The sequence below is a fragment of the Chelonia mydas genome, chromosome 3 (assembly GCF_015237465.2).
Source record: "Chelonia mydas isolate rCheMyd1 chromosome 3, rCheMyd1.pri.v2, whole genome shotgun sequence".
NCBI lineage: Eukaryota > Metazoa > Chordata > Testudines > Cheloniidae > Chelonia > Chelonia mydas.
In genome coordinates this window covers 172,868,888-172,880,684 of record NC_057851.1, presented here as the reverse complement: position 1 = coordinate 172,880,684, position 11,797 = coordinate 172,868,888, and the positions used below count along the sequence as shown (strand labels likewise).

General features: G+C 45.6%; 1 protein-coding gene across 4 annotated transcripts in view; it reads right to left on the bottom strand.

Moving 5' to 3' along the window:
- Nucleotides 1-578: 578 nt before the first annotated feature.
- The window catches only part of PSME4 (proteasome activator subunit 4), a 209,455-nt gene continuing 198,236 nt past the window's right edge, over nucleotides 579-11,797 (bottom strand). For 3 of the 4 annotated variants that reach the window (XM_037895876.2, XM_037895875.2, XM_037895874.2), the window contains 2 exons: nucleotides 2,872-3,010; nucleotides 579-2,291 (listed from right to left, as the gene is read on the bottom strand). In XM_037895876.2, coding sequence (XP_037751804.1) covers nucleotides 2,876-3,010 — 135 coding nt within the window. In that variant the 3' untranslated portion in view covers nucleotides 579-2,291; nucleotides 2,872-2,875. Of the gene's footprint in view, nucleotides 2,292-2,871; nucleotides 3,011-11,797 lie in introns of those variants that run through there. The other variant, XM_037895877.2, reaches the window with a different exon arrangement.

The window sequence follows — 11,797 nt, the reverse complement described above, 5'->3', positions numbered from 1 at the left end:
CATCAGCACATCAATGCAAGGACAAAAGAAAACCTAGGATCCCACTGGAGTAGGGACTGGTCATTCAACAAGTGGCATTCTTCCCTCTGCAGTAGTACTGATTGAATATCTCAAGTAAGGTATTAAGGGAAATTTGTTGTTGAGATGCTAATTCTAGGAAGTGTCATAAAACAGAGGTTGTGTCCACCTGTGGTTAAGTATTCCTAAAGAAATTTTCTCAATAGAATGGTGGTGATCTCAATATCTTGGCCAACTTCCATTTGTGCCCTCTTAAAATTATACCCACATTTCAAATGAATGCAGTGTTATTCCCTTGCTGTCGTTAACTGTGGTGCTGTGTGATGTTAGAACAGATGACATGTTCTATTCCTGAGGTAGTGCATTTCAGTGATGGGTAAAGAGACTATTGTTAATACAAAAAAATTTAAAATGGCAACCTACAGTCTGCACCACATAAACAACCTGACTTCTCTTGAATTCCACAATGCATATAGATTTGATACAAAAACCCCATAGAAATTGGAGTAGACAATCCTAAATTAGATTCCGAAAGTAGTGAAAGACAAAAAATGCAGATGTTACAAACAATCCATTTATTGGGTTTTAAACTAGGTACACAATTGAAATAATTTTGGCACTACACTATACAGTGGTTACATCTGTGTGCTGACACTTAGTAAATACTGTACTAGGAACACTGCTGTGCTTTAAAATTGTATTGAGTCACTCCATCAGCAGGTAGATATTTCAAAATGTATTGTAGTGTTCCTGTAAGGAAGACTGTACAGGTTGTGTGAAAGATGAAACATATCAACTTGTGAACTATTTCATTGAAGGAGGTACCTTGCTTTCTATAATCTTATCACATCAAAACATGTGATGTTAGCATTTAGAGATGGTCACAAATGTTGCATTAAAATCCTCATCAGATGCAGTCATGAGATAAATGAAAACTAAAACAAAATAAAATTTCTGCCTTTTAAACAAGGAAAGATATTTTGCTAAAGAAAATAATTTAAAAAACACTAATGGCATTTGATTTGATACAAAAGCCAGAAGCACTATAGTATTAACATTGAAGTGTGAATTTTTACAAATTAATCTCACAATGATGTTATGTAAAAGGTTGCAAACTGTACAATGTCTTCCTAAAGCAATGCCTCTACAATTTATACAATCTTTTACATCTATGTAACACATATTAAACATGTCATTAAATAGCCAATAGATATCAGTCTCTGAACAAACTTGCAGGCAAAAAACCAAAACCAAAAACAGAACTTCCACAATCTTAGCAGTCTTCCATTTATGCAAGATATGCTTCTCCAAATGCTGACTAATAGTCTTTTTAATGAGAATATTCTGTTAAAAAAATTCAGCCATTCAGTGCTTTTACACACTGTACATACTCTTCAGTCTCTGAATTAAAACCTTGCTTGATAGCAAAAAATTCATATCTATGGGCTCTATTCATCTGAAAAGATCCACAGCCTTCCACCCTTAGGAAGCTACAGATGGTCATGGGTTTAAGTTGTGCACCAGGTCAGATTACCTCCTAAAACTTGGCCAGGCCATGGAAATTTCCCCATTTTCCATAGTACTGATCTAGGCTGCAGAGGACAGAATGGATATTTCCATTTCCATAGAAGGTCAGATTTAAAAGGGTAGTCCAACTCTCAGATGGATTAAATGGCACAGAGTTTGTCACCTAATGGGTACCTGAATGCAAGCAGTGAAAAAAAATCCTTTGAGAAAAATAGGTTCCTGGCCTCTTGTCATGGGAGTAGGCGGGTTTGAGGTTCATAGGTACCAGCTCCTGCAGGTTGATACGATAAAAAAATGTCAACCAAAACTGGAGCACTTCCCTTAGAATGTTCAGACTTGCAGTCATGTGTGCTCTGCAAATCCACGGACATAAAAAATGGCTGGCACATGGAATAAGAAAGAAAAGAGGCGATGGGAAGAGATGGGTGGAATAAGCCAGTGAGTAGAGGTTGAAGGTGGTAAGGCTGTATAACGCAGGCCCATGACAGTACGCTTTGAAACAAGTAATGATCTGGCCCCGCAGATGCAGTAATGGAAGAACGCAGGACTCCCATAGCTACTCCCTGTAGAGTTGTAATTTGTGATGAATAGAGCTCTGTTAGGACCTAATATTTGTATTTTAAAAAATGGTTTTGATTAGGCATCAGGATTTCCAAGACTAAAAGTTCCATACACAATAAATTAGTTTTGAGTTTCCTTTATTTTTGCAGAAATGTTTCTAGGTCCTCATTTTTTCCAAGAAGAACCTGAAATAGAAATAATTAAAAACAAGATTATATCTTTACCCATGTTCTTGTGATACTACAGAAAATGATGATTAAAAAAGTCCCTTGCAGGCTAGCACAGTGGTCCAGTCACAACACATATCATTCCCATGTAAGAGATCAGGGTTCAAATTCAAGTCTGATTCCTTGTTCTGCAGGTCAACAAGGACCAGGAACACTGTGAATGTGGTATGCTAAGTCTCAAGGTACCTTGTGTCCCTCTAGTGATGCTCCTCTGACAGAAATGCAGAGGGCAGCTTATGGGCTGAGAAGGTTTGGGAGCAAAGGAAGTGTTGATAAAACTTCTTTTCTTCTGAAGACCTAGACTTTTAGTTTATTGTGTATTCCCTTATTTTTGTTTGAATAAAGTAAAGATAAACAGCAGGTCACTAAAAGCAGAGTTTTCAACCAACAGAAATGAGCATCGATAGGGACTTCATTTGGAGGGAACGCTTTTCCCTGGATCTGGGACCTTCTTTCGTTTACTTTGACTGGATGGCTAGAGTGGATATCATAAAATGGCAATGTTTTCTAATTTAAACCAAAATAAACGCAGCCTTACCTATTTAAGCATAATAGCATGGTGATACTAAGAGGTCTGTAAGGACAAGCAGCTGGTCATCAGTGAACTGCTGTTTGTGCTCCTGCCAGTTGTCATGGTGTGTCCTCCGGAAATTGGACAGTGTTTTCTTTACTGTCATCTGTGTAGCAGGCAAGAAAAAAATTAGATCTGTATTAATTTTTGATATTTTTTAAAACTGTTTCACATCTGTGGAAAGTTTCCCTAAATGGGATAACAAACAACAAAAGTAAGAGAGGGTTAATCACCTTGTGCAGTAACTGAGGTTCTTTGAGATGTGAATCCCTGTGGGTGCTCCACTTTAGGTGACTGTGCACCCTGCGCCTCTAGTCGGGGAATTTTGACAGAAATACTTGGCTGGGCCACACATGCGCTCTCCCAGTCTCGCGCCTGCAACGGCAATTAACTAGCGCTTTGCAGCCCCCTCACTCCCCCAGTTCCTTCTCTACCGCAGAGGAATTAATTAGAACGCCGAAGTAGAGGGGAGGAGGGTGGGCAGCAGAGCACCCACAGGGACAACCATCCTGAAAAACCTCAGTTACTGCACAAGGTGAGTAACCCTCTCTTCTTCTTCGAGTGGAGTCCCTGAGAGTGCTCCACTTTAGGTGACTGTAGAGCAGTGCCCCTCAGGGGAAAGGGGGGAATTTGGAGTTAGGTCTGAATGGATGATAAGACAGTGTGTCCCAGCCGAGTGTCAGAGGCTGAGACTTGATGGATGACGTAGCGCTGAATGAATGTGTGAGGAGAAGTCCAAGTAGCTGTATTGCACATGTCGGTAATAGGCACATCGTGCAGGAAGGCAACCGATGTGGCTACAGATCTTGTGGAGTGTGTTCTAATCCTTGAGGGGGGTTGTAGGTCATGTTGTCGGTAACAGAGCTGAATGTAATCTGAAATTCATCTGGAAAGTCTCTGCTTAGAGATGGGTTTTCCTTTGGAATGGTCCGAAGTGGAGAGGAACAATTTAGGAGTTTTCCTGAACGATTTGGTCTGTTCAAGATAAAAGGCTAGTGCCCTTCTAACGTCAAGGGTGTAGAAAACTGCTTCTTGCCTGTCCTTGTGAGGTTTAGGGAAGAATGTGGGAAGATGGATAGGCTGATTGATGTGGAAAAAAGAAGGGACTTTAGGCAAAAATTTGGGGTTAGGTCAGAGTGACCTTGTTTTTTTTTTAAAAAAAACCCACATAGGGTGGTCCAGCCATAAGACCAGCAATTTCTCCCATATGATGGCAACTAGGAAGGCCGCCTTCATGCAAAGATGTAGAAGTGAACACATGGCCAACGGTTCAAATAGGGCGGTTGTGAGAGATCAAAGCAGTAAAGTCAGATCCTATGGGGGAGTTGGGGCTCTGGGTTCTGGGTAGAGGCTGCGCACTCCCTGCAGGGATCTTTTGGTAATTGGGTGAGCAAAGACTGAAATGCTGTTCACTTTGTCATGGAATGTTGTAATGGCTGCCAGGTGCACCTGCAATGAACCCACTGAAAGGCCAGATTTCTTAAGGTAGAGCATGTAGTCCCATGGTATGGGAGAGATGGTGGTGTCGATTTGTTTTTTTAGGCACTATGTGTGGAATCTCTTCCATTTATGTAGGTATGTAGCCGGTGTAGTGGGCCTTCTGCTGTTTAGCAGGATGTCTTTAACACCCTCAGAACAAGTTCTCTCCTTTGCCATGGAACCATTGAGGAGCCAGGATGTGAGATGGAGCGACTCCAGGTTTGGATGGAGAGTCTGACCTGCACCCCAAGAAGAGATTTGGAAGAAGTGGGAGCCAGGGGGGCATGATGACATCTGTTTCAGGTATGGGTGCCAGGTTTGTCTGGGCCATGCTGGTGCTATCAGAATGACTCTGGCTTGATGGATTCTGATCTTGTCCAGGATGCTGGACAGCAATGGGGTATGAGGAAAAGCATACAGGCGGGGTATGCGCTACAGAATGAAAAATGCATCGCTGCTGGATCCTGATCCCAGACCCACTCTGGGACTGGACATTTGCTGTTTTGTTTTGTGCTGAATAGGTCTGTCGCTGGGAACCCCCATAGCTGCAGTAAGCTCTGGATCTTGCAGGTGTTGATTGCCCACTTGTGGTCATTCGAGAACCTTCGATTTAATGTGTCGGCTGTGCTATTCCGAGACCCGCGGCAGGTAGGTGGCTGATATGGTGACTGTGTGTGGTATGCACCATGTCTAGAGTTTTATGGCCTCCATACCTAGCGAGTGTGATCTTACTCCTCCCTGTTTATTTATGTGGAACATGCAGGCTACTTTGTCCTTCATGATCTGTATGTTTTTGTCTTTAATCAGAGGCATGAAATGTGCATAGGCATTGCGAACTGCGAGTAATTCCAATACATTGATGTGGAGTGTTGATTAGGAAGGATATCATCTTCCCTGTACTGTGAGTTTATGTAGGTGGGCACCCCACCCCAGTAGAGAGGCATCCGTTGTGATTATCGATTTGGGAGGAGGCTGAAGGAAAGGGACACCTGCGCAGATATTGTGTGGGTGAGTTCACCATTGTAGTGAGTCCTTGACCTTCGTTGGCATACTCAGAAGTTGGTTCAAATTGCATGTATGTGGTGTGAACACCATCTTGAGCCAACACTGCAAGCAGTGCATGTACAGTCTGGCATGTTTCACCATGTACATGGTCACTACCATGTGATCTAGTAGCTGAAGACAGGTCCCAGCCGATATCCTTGGACTGTGCACTGAGGTACTGATGTGGTTTGTTAGAGTGGCGAATCTCTGAAGAGGTAATGATGCTGTCACTTCTAGAGAATTTAGATGCGCGCCAATTAAGTCCAGTTTCTGGACTGGCGTTAATGTGGAATTTTGGACGTTTGTTTGTATACTGAGACTGGTGAAGAGTGACGTTGTCTGGTGCGTGACTGCGATGGCTTCTGCCCAAGTGTGAGCCTTGATCAGATGGTCGTCTAAGTAGTGGTATATCATGACCCAGTGCTTGCGAAGGTGGGCTGCGGCCACAGTAAGGACTTTGGAAAATACGCAGGGGGCCGTGGAGAGGCCAAAGGATAGTACTGTATATTGGAAATGGTCCTGTCCTAGTACGAACCAAAGAAATTTGTTGTGCATAGGGCTTATTGTAATGTGAAAATATGCATCTTTCAGGTTGAGGGCTGCAAACCAATCCCTTTGTTCCAGTGCTGGAATGATTGTAGCTAACATAACCATCCTGAATGTTGTGTTCTGACGAATTTGTTTAGCTTCCTGAGACCAAGGATGAGTCTCCAGACTTCTTTCGGGTTAAAAAATAATGAGAATAGAATCACAGAACTGGAAGGGACCTCAAGAGGTCATCTAGTCCAGTCCCCTGCACTTGTGGCAGGATTAAGTATTATCTAGACCATTCCTGACAGGTAGAAGCCCTTCCCTCTGTGATGTACCAGAACTGTCTCTATTGTGCCCAGTTGTAGGAGATGCTCCACTTCCTGTCTCAGGAAGGGCTCATGAGAGGGGTCCCTGAAGAGGGACAGGGAGGGATGGAGAGGAACTGGAGGGCATAGCCAGGCTTGATGATTTCCAGTACCCATCTGTCAGAAGTGATGGTTCACCGGTTTGGATAGAACAGTATTAAACGATTGGTAAAGGGATGGTTGGTGGGAGGTCTGGCAGCAAGTTGTTGGCAGCAAAAGTCAGGGGGAGGTCTGATAAGCCCTTGACCAAACCTTCAAATCTGTTGTTTAGAGGTTGATTGTTGAGATGTGGTGGGTTGGGAGGAGCTTGGTCTGCGTCTGAGTGGTCTCTATCTATGCCTCTGGTTACTGTATTGTCTTGGCTGCTGTGCGTACGATGATCCTTGCTGCCGTGTCAATAGAGTCCAAAGAGGCTTTGAGGACAGTTCTAGCCAAGAGGTGGCCCTCGGAAATGAGCTATGTAAACTGCTCTCTTTTGTCCTCTGGTATGTAGTCAATAAAGTCAGAAAATTTGGAATAGTTTTTATGGTCATACTTCGCCATAAATGCTTCATAATTAGCGACCCGGAAGTGTAGTGTTGTTGATGAATAGGCCTTGCGGCCGAGTAAGTCCAGTCTTTTCCACTCTTTATCATAATGGGTGGTTCTAGAGTAACGCTGTTTGCCCCGTTTGTTGACTGCATCAGTTGCCAATGAATTTGTCTGAGGGCATGTGAATAGAGATTCCATCCCTTTCGAAGGGATGTAATATTTTTTGTCTGATCTCTTACATGTGGGTGGGATGGTGGCAGGGGTCTGCCAGATGTTTGTGGCGGATTCCATGATTGCTGAGTTAATCTGAAGGGCAATCTTGGAGGAAGTGACGTGTGAAGTATATCCAAGCGCTTGTGACATGACTCAGAGATCTCCTCTAGGGTTATCTGGAGTGTCTCTGCTATTCTTTTGAAGAGCTCCTGGAAATTCCTGAAATCAACTCCAGCAGTAGGCGTAAAGGACATAATAGTCTCATTCAGTGACAATGAAGTGCAAGTGGCAGGAGCTGCTTCCTAAGCTAAACCTTCTTCCCTCTTCTCAACGCTGTTTGTGAGGGGTAGCTGGTGACACTGTGGATAGTGGTGAAGAGTGCCTATGTACCTCCATGGTGCCACTTAGGGGTCTGGGGTAAAACTGTCTATAAGCTGCCCATGGGTCCCAGAATGCCCACTGAGATGGGAAGGGCATGGGGTTCCCAGGGGTGACCATACCACCCTTGAAATTCAGATACTGGTGCAGGCTTAGGGAGTTCCTGATGTATGAACCGAACACTGCCTTGCATAAGTGAAGAGCATTGGGAGGAGAAAACCTCCCCCTTCTTCATCTTCATCCTCCTCGCTAGAGATAGAGGAGCGACTGTAGTTGGTGGAGGGAGCACTAGCGAAAGTACCGAAGAAGTATCAGTACCAAGGAGAGACGATTCTGGTACTGGGGCAATTGTCAGGTCCTTTGGAGCAAGAAACTCTTGAGGTTGTGGTACTGATGAAGGTACCTGTGTGAAAGGCGGTTGTGATAAATGAAGGGCGGGGGGTAGCTCCCTTTTATGGGCACCCAGCCAGTCAGTCAACCAGCTATAAAGTCCCTCTTGGTGTTTGTTCCCTGCTTGCTTTACCTGTAAAGGGTTAACAAAGTCCCCCAGATAAAGGAAAGGGAGTGGGCACCTGACCAAAAGAGCCAATGGGAAGGCTAGAACTTTTTAAAATGGAAAAAACTTCCCCTTTCTCTCTGTTATTGTTTTCCAGGAAAGAGGGGAACAGGGAGCAGTTATGCTATGAGAAGCTTTAAGCCAGGTATGATCATAGATCATCCGATCATACCTAGAACTACTTATTTGGAACCCCCAAATGTGTAAACAGATTAGGAATGTTTAGAAAGACGCGATTAGGTTATTTCTTTTATTTCTTATTAGCTTGTGGACTCCTCTGTGCTAACCCCAGATGCTTCTGTTTGCTTGTAACCTTTAAACTGAACCCCCAAGAAAGCTATTTTGGGTGCTTAATTTTTGGAATTGTTCTTTTTAAATCTAGCAAAAGCCTAAGTTCCATATGTATTTTCTTTCTTTTTGTTTTTAATAAAATTTACCTTTTTTAAGAACAGGATTGGATTTTTGGTGTTCGAAGAGGTTTGTGCATATGATGTTTAATTATGTAACGGGACTGTTGCCCCCTTACTAACATTCAGTGGGGGTGTTTAGTTGCTAGCTCCCAGTACTAAAAAAGGGGAAGGGTCGATGGGAAATCAGGACCCTGAGACTGACAGCCCCCAGGAACAATGGGGAGAGGCCAATGCTCCAGGTCAGCCTGAATGACAGGGCGGGCAGGCTAATCAGGGAGTCAGGAGGCCAGGGAGGTCCCGTCCTCCGTGTAAGCTGGAATTGCCTGGGTCAGACAGAGTGGGGCCGAGCTAAGGAGAAAGCAGGGGCCTGAACTTAGCTGGGGAGATGAGCTGTGCCAGATCCAGAGGGACCAGAAAAGCAGCCCGGAGAGAGCAGACCCTGTCCTGGGAGCAGAGCTGCAGCCCCAAAGCCAGAGGCACAGCCCAGAGAGAGCAGACTTGCCCTGGGAGCAGAGCTGCAGCAACCAGAGCCACAGGGGTCAGAAAAGCAGCCCAGGAAGCAGGTCAGTGTTGGGTGCAGAGTCACAGAAGCAGCCTGCAGAGCAGATCCGTTCTGGGAGCAGATCTGTAGCAACCAGAGGCAGAGGGGCCAAAGAACCAGCCCAGGGAGCTGGAGGCAGAGCAGCAGCAGCAGCAGCAGCGCTGAGACAGAGTGGTGGAGCTGGGGCAGGAGCAGTCTGGAGCTAGGTGCGGTGAGCAGCTGGGGAGAGCGAGGGGGATCCTGGGCAGTGGGCCCAGCACAGGGAGACACCTCAGCCAAGAGGCTCTGCAGGCCAGGCTTGGATCGTAACCCCAAAAGGGCGGGGACAACGCTGGGAAGAAGGGTCCTACCACTTAGAGCCTGAGAGCATGTGGCCACCACCAGAGCAAGTGTCCAACCCACAGCATCCCTGCAGCACAGCCAGGGCCTGAGAAGGCGGCCTGGGACTTACAAGGAACAGACTGTGAACTGCCCGGACATTCCAGAGACACTGTTTGTGATGTTCCCTGCACAGAAAGGGTTAATGTGTTTCCTTTAACCTTTCCCTTATTCTTTTTAAAATTAAGTGCTGATTAAATAACTTGCATTTACTTTAACTTGTATGTAATGCTCAATGGGTCAGAGAAGTGCCCAGGGCAGAGAGTACATCCCGGAGTGGGGACACCCTAACCCTTGTCCTAGGTGACCACAGCAGGGTTGGGGGTCGAGTCCCCCAGGAATCCGGGGCCCAGCCTTGTTGGGGTTACGAGGACTCTGCCAGACAGGAGAGTGGAAGGGGAGTCCTCAAGGGCAGGGAGGCCACTGGGTAAAGGAAGTGGGAGTGACGACTCAGATCCTTTCGCTAGCCCACTTCACCGGGGTAGTGCAGAAGCCAGGAAAGTTCCCCACAATAGCGGGACTATTCCCCCGCTTACAATTAGCTGGGGTTAACAGCTAATTTTCTTTGTTTTCTTTCTCAGCTCTTCCCCGGAGGGGAGTGAAAGGGCTTGACGGTACCCCACAGGAAGGAATTCCCAAGTGTGCCTTCCTGGGTCCCAAGGGGTTTGAATTTGGGTGGTGGCAGCATCTACCCATCCAAGGTCAGAGAGAAGCTGTAACCTTGGGAGTTTAATGCAAGCCTGGAGTGGCCAGTATTAATGTTTAAAAATCCTTGTGGGCCACCACCTTCTGCACTTGAAGTGCCAAAGTGGAGAATCAGCCTTGACAGCGGTACAGAGAACTGTGGCAGTAACAGGGGACCTTGCGGTACCAGTAGGAAAGGAGCCAACAGAGAGCATGCCGAGGATGGCATGACAATCTGCGGGGCAGTGTCTGTGCTATTGAACATAGGGCCAGCAGGTGGCACTGTTGCCTTTTGTACTGCAGAGTTGCTTGGTACCGAGCTTTTTGTCTGTGCTGCCAGTGCCGGGGTGGAGGAGGCAGTCTTCTGTCTGCCCTCCTTCTCAGAGCCTGCCTGCTAGGGTCTGTGGCTGTGACGGTACCGCCGGTACTGGAAGTCCCTGCTGACTCAATGGTACTAAGCCATGGTGTGTTCGGTACCAATGTGGTGGATGGAGTCAGGGAATGTTTCCTCTTTGATGTGGTCTTGGTAAGGGGAGTGTTAGCTCTCCTCTTTCCACATCCTTCAGGAGATAGGTCCCTTCCTTTCCGGGTGGAGGAAGTGGGTCTGTCAGAAGCCGCCTGCGGTGATAGGATGGCAGGAGAAGTTTGCAAGCCCGGGTCTGAGGCGGGATGGAGGGACTTCTCCATTAGGATAAGTTTCAGTTTAAGATCCCTCACTTTCCTTGTCTGGGTCTTAAGACTGTGGCAAGGGGTGCACTTCTGGGGCACATAAGTTCCCCAGGCACCAGAGACACGGCGAGTGTCCACCAGAAAGCGGAACTGCCTCGCGACAGGAGAGGCAGCGTTTAAAGCCAGGCGACTCGGGCATTCTGAGGAAAAATAATGTCCCTTAAGAGGACGAAAGGAAAATTTTTTATTTATTTTTTAATGGGCAGAAAAAGAAATAAAGGGTTCTTAATCAACTACCCTAACTACACTAAACTACTTGACTGATTTAATTAAACTAAATCTGAGATAAAAGCGAGAGCGCGCACTGCTGGGGCCCTGACTTGAACCAAGGGCGGCTGAGAAGGAACTGGTGGATGAAAGGGTCGCACAGCACCAGTTAATTGCCACTGGAGGTGAGATGGGGAGCGTGCGTGTGCAGCCCAGCCAGGTACTGCTATCGAAATTCTCTGACTAGAGATGCAGGGTGCATAATCACCTAAAGTGGAGCACCCACAGAGACTCCACTTGAAGAAGAACAGGTAGTTCTATATTTGGATGACACTCCTCAACTAGCATTTGTATACATTTAGACAGTTGGAAAGTCTGGAACGGACCCCCAAAAATTCATCCAGTCCAGATCTGTAAGATTTCAGAATTTACAAAGTTTTGAATTCTAATCTCTCTAGATCAGTGTTGTCAAGGCTCTTAAGTATAGTGAAAGAACCTTTGCTTGTTGGTTTTTGTTTTGTTTTGCAAACTTTGGAGACCTATGATAAATTCTTATTAATTTTTATCAAAATAGTTTTCTTCCCTCCTCTCAGTTTTCAATCTTGTTGATCCTGCTGTAGGGGCTCAGGCTCTGCTGGGTTTTTCAGTGTTGGACAGACAGATGGTAAAAGGTTGAAACAATAATTTTTGTTCAGTCACATATAACTTGCAAAGTGGGTGGGAGATCAAACTTTTACGGGGACATTCCAGAGATATTGTCTCCTATTATTATTTAGTATATCTCGTTTGGTGCACCGCAAAGGCAAAATAATTATATGCATTCTCCAGATTTAATTTTTGTAATCCA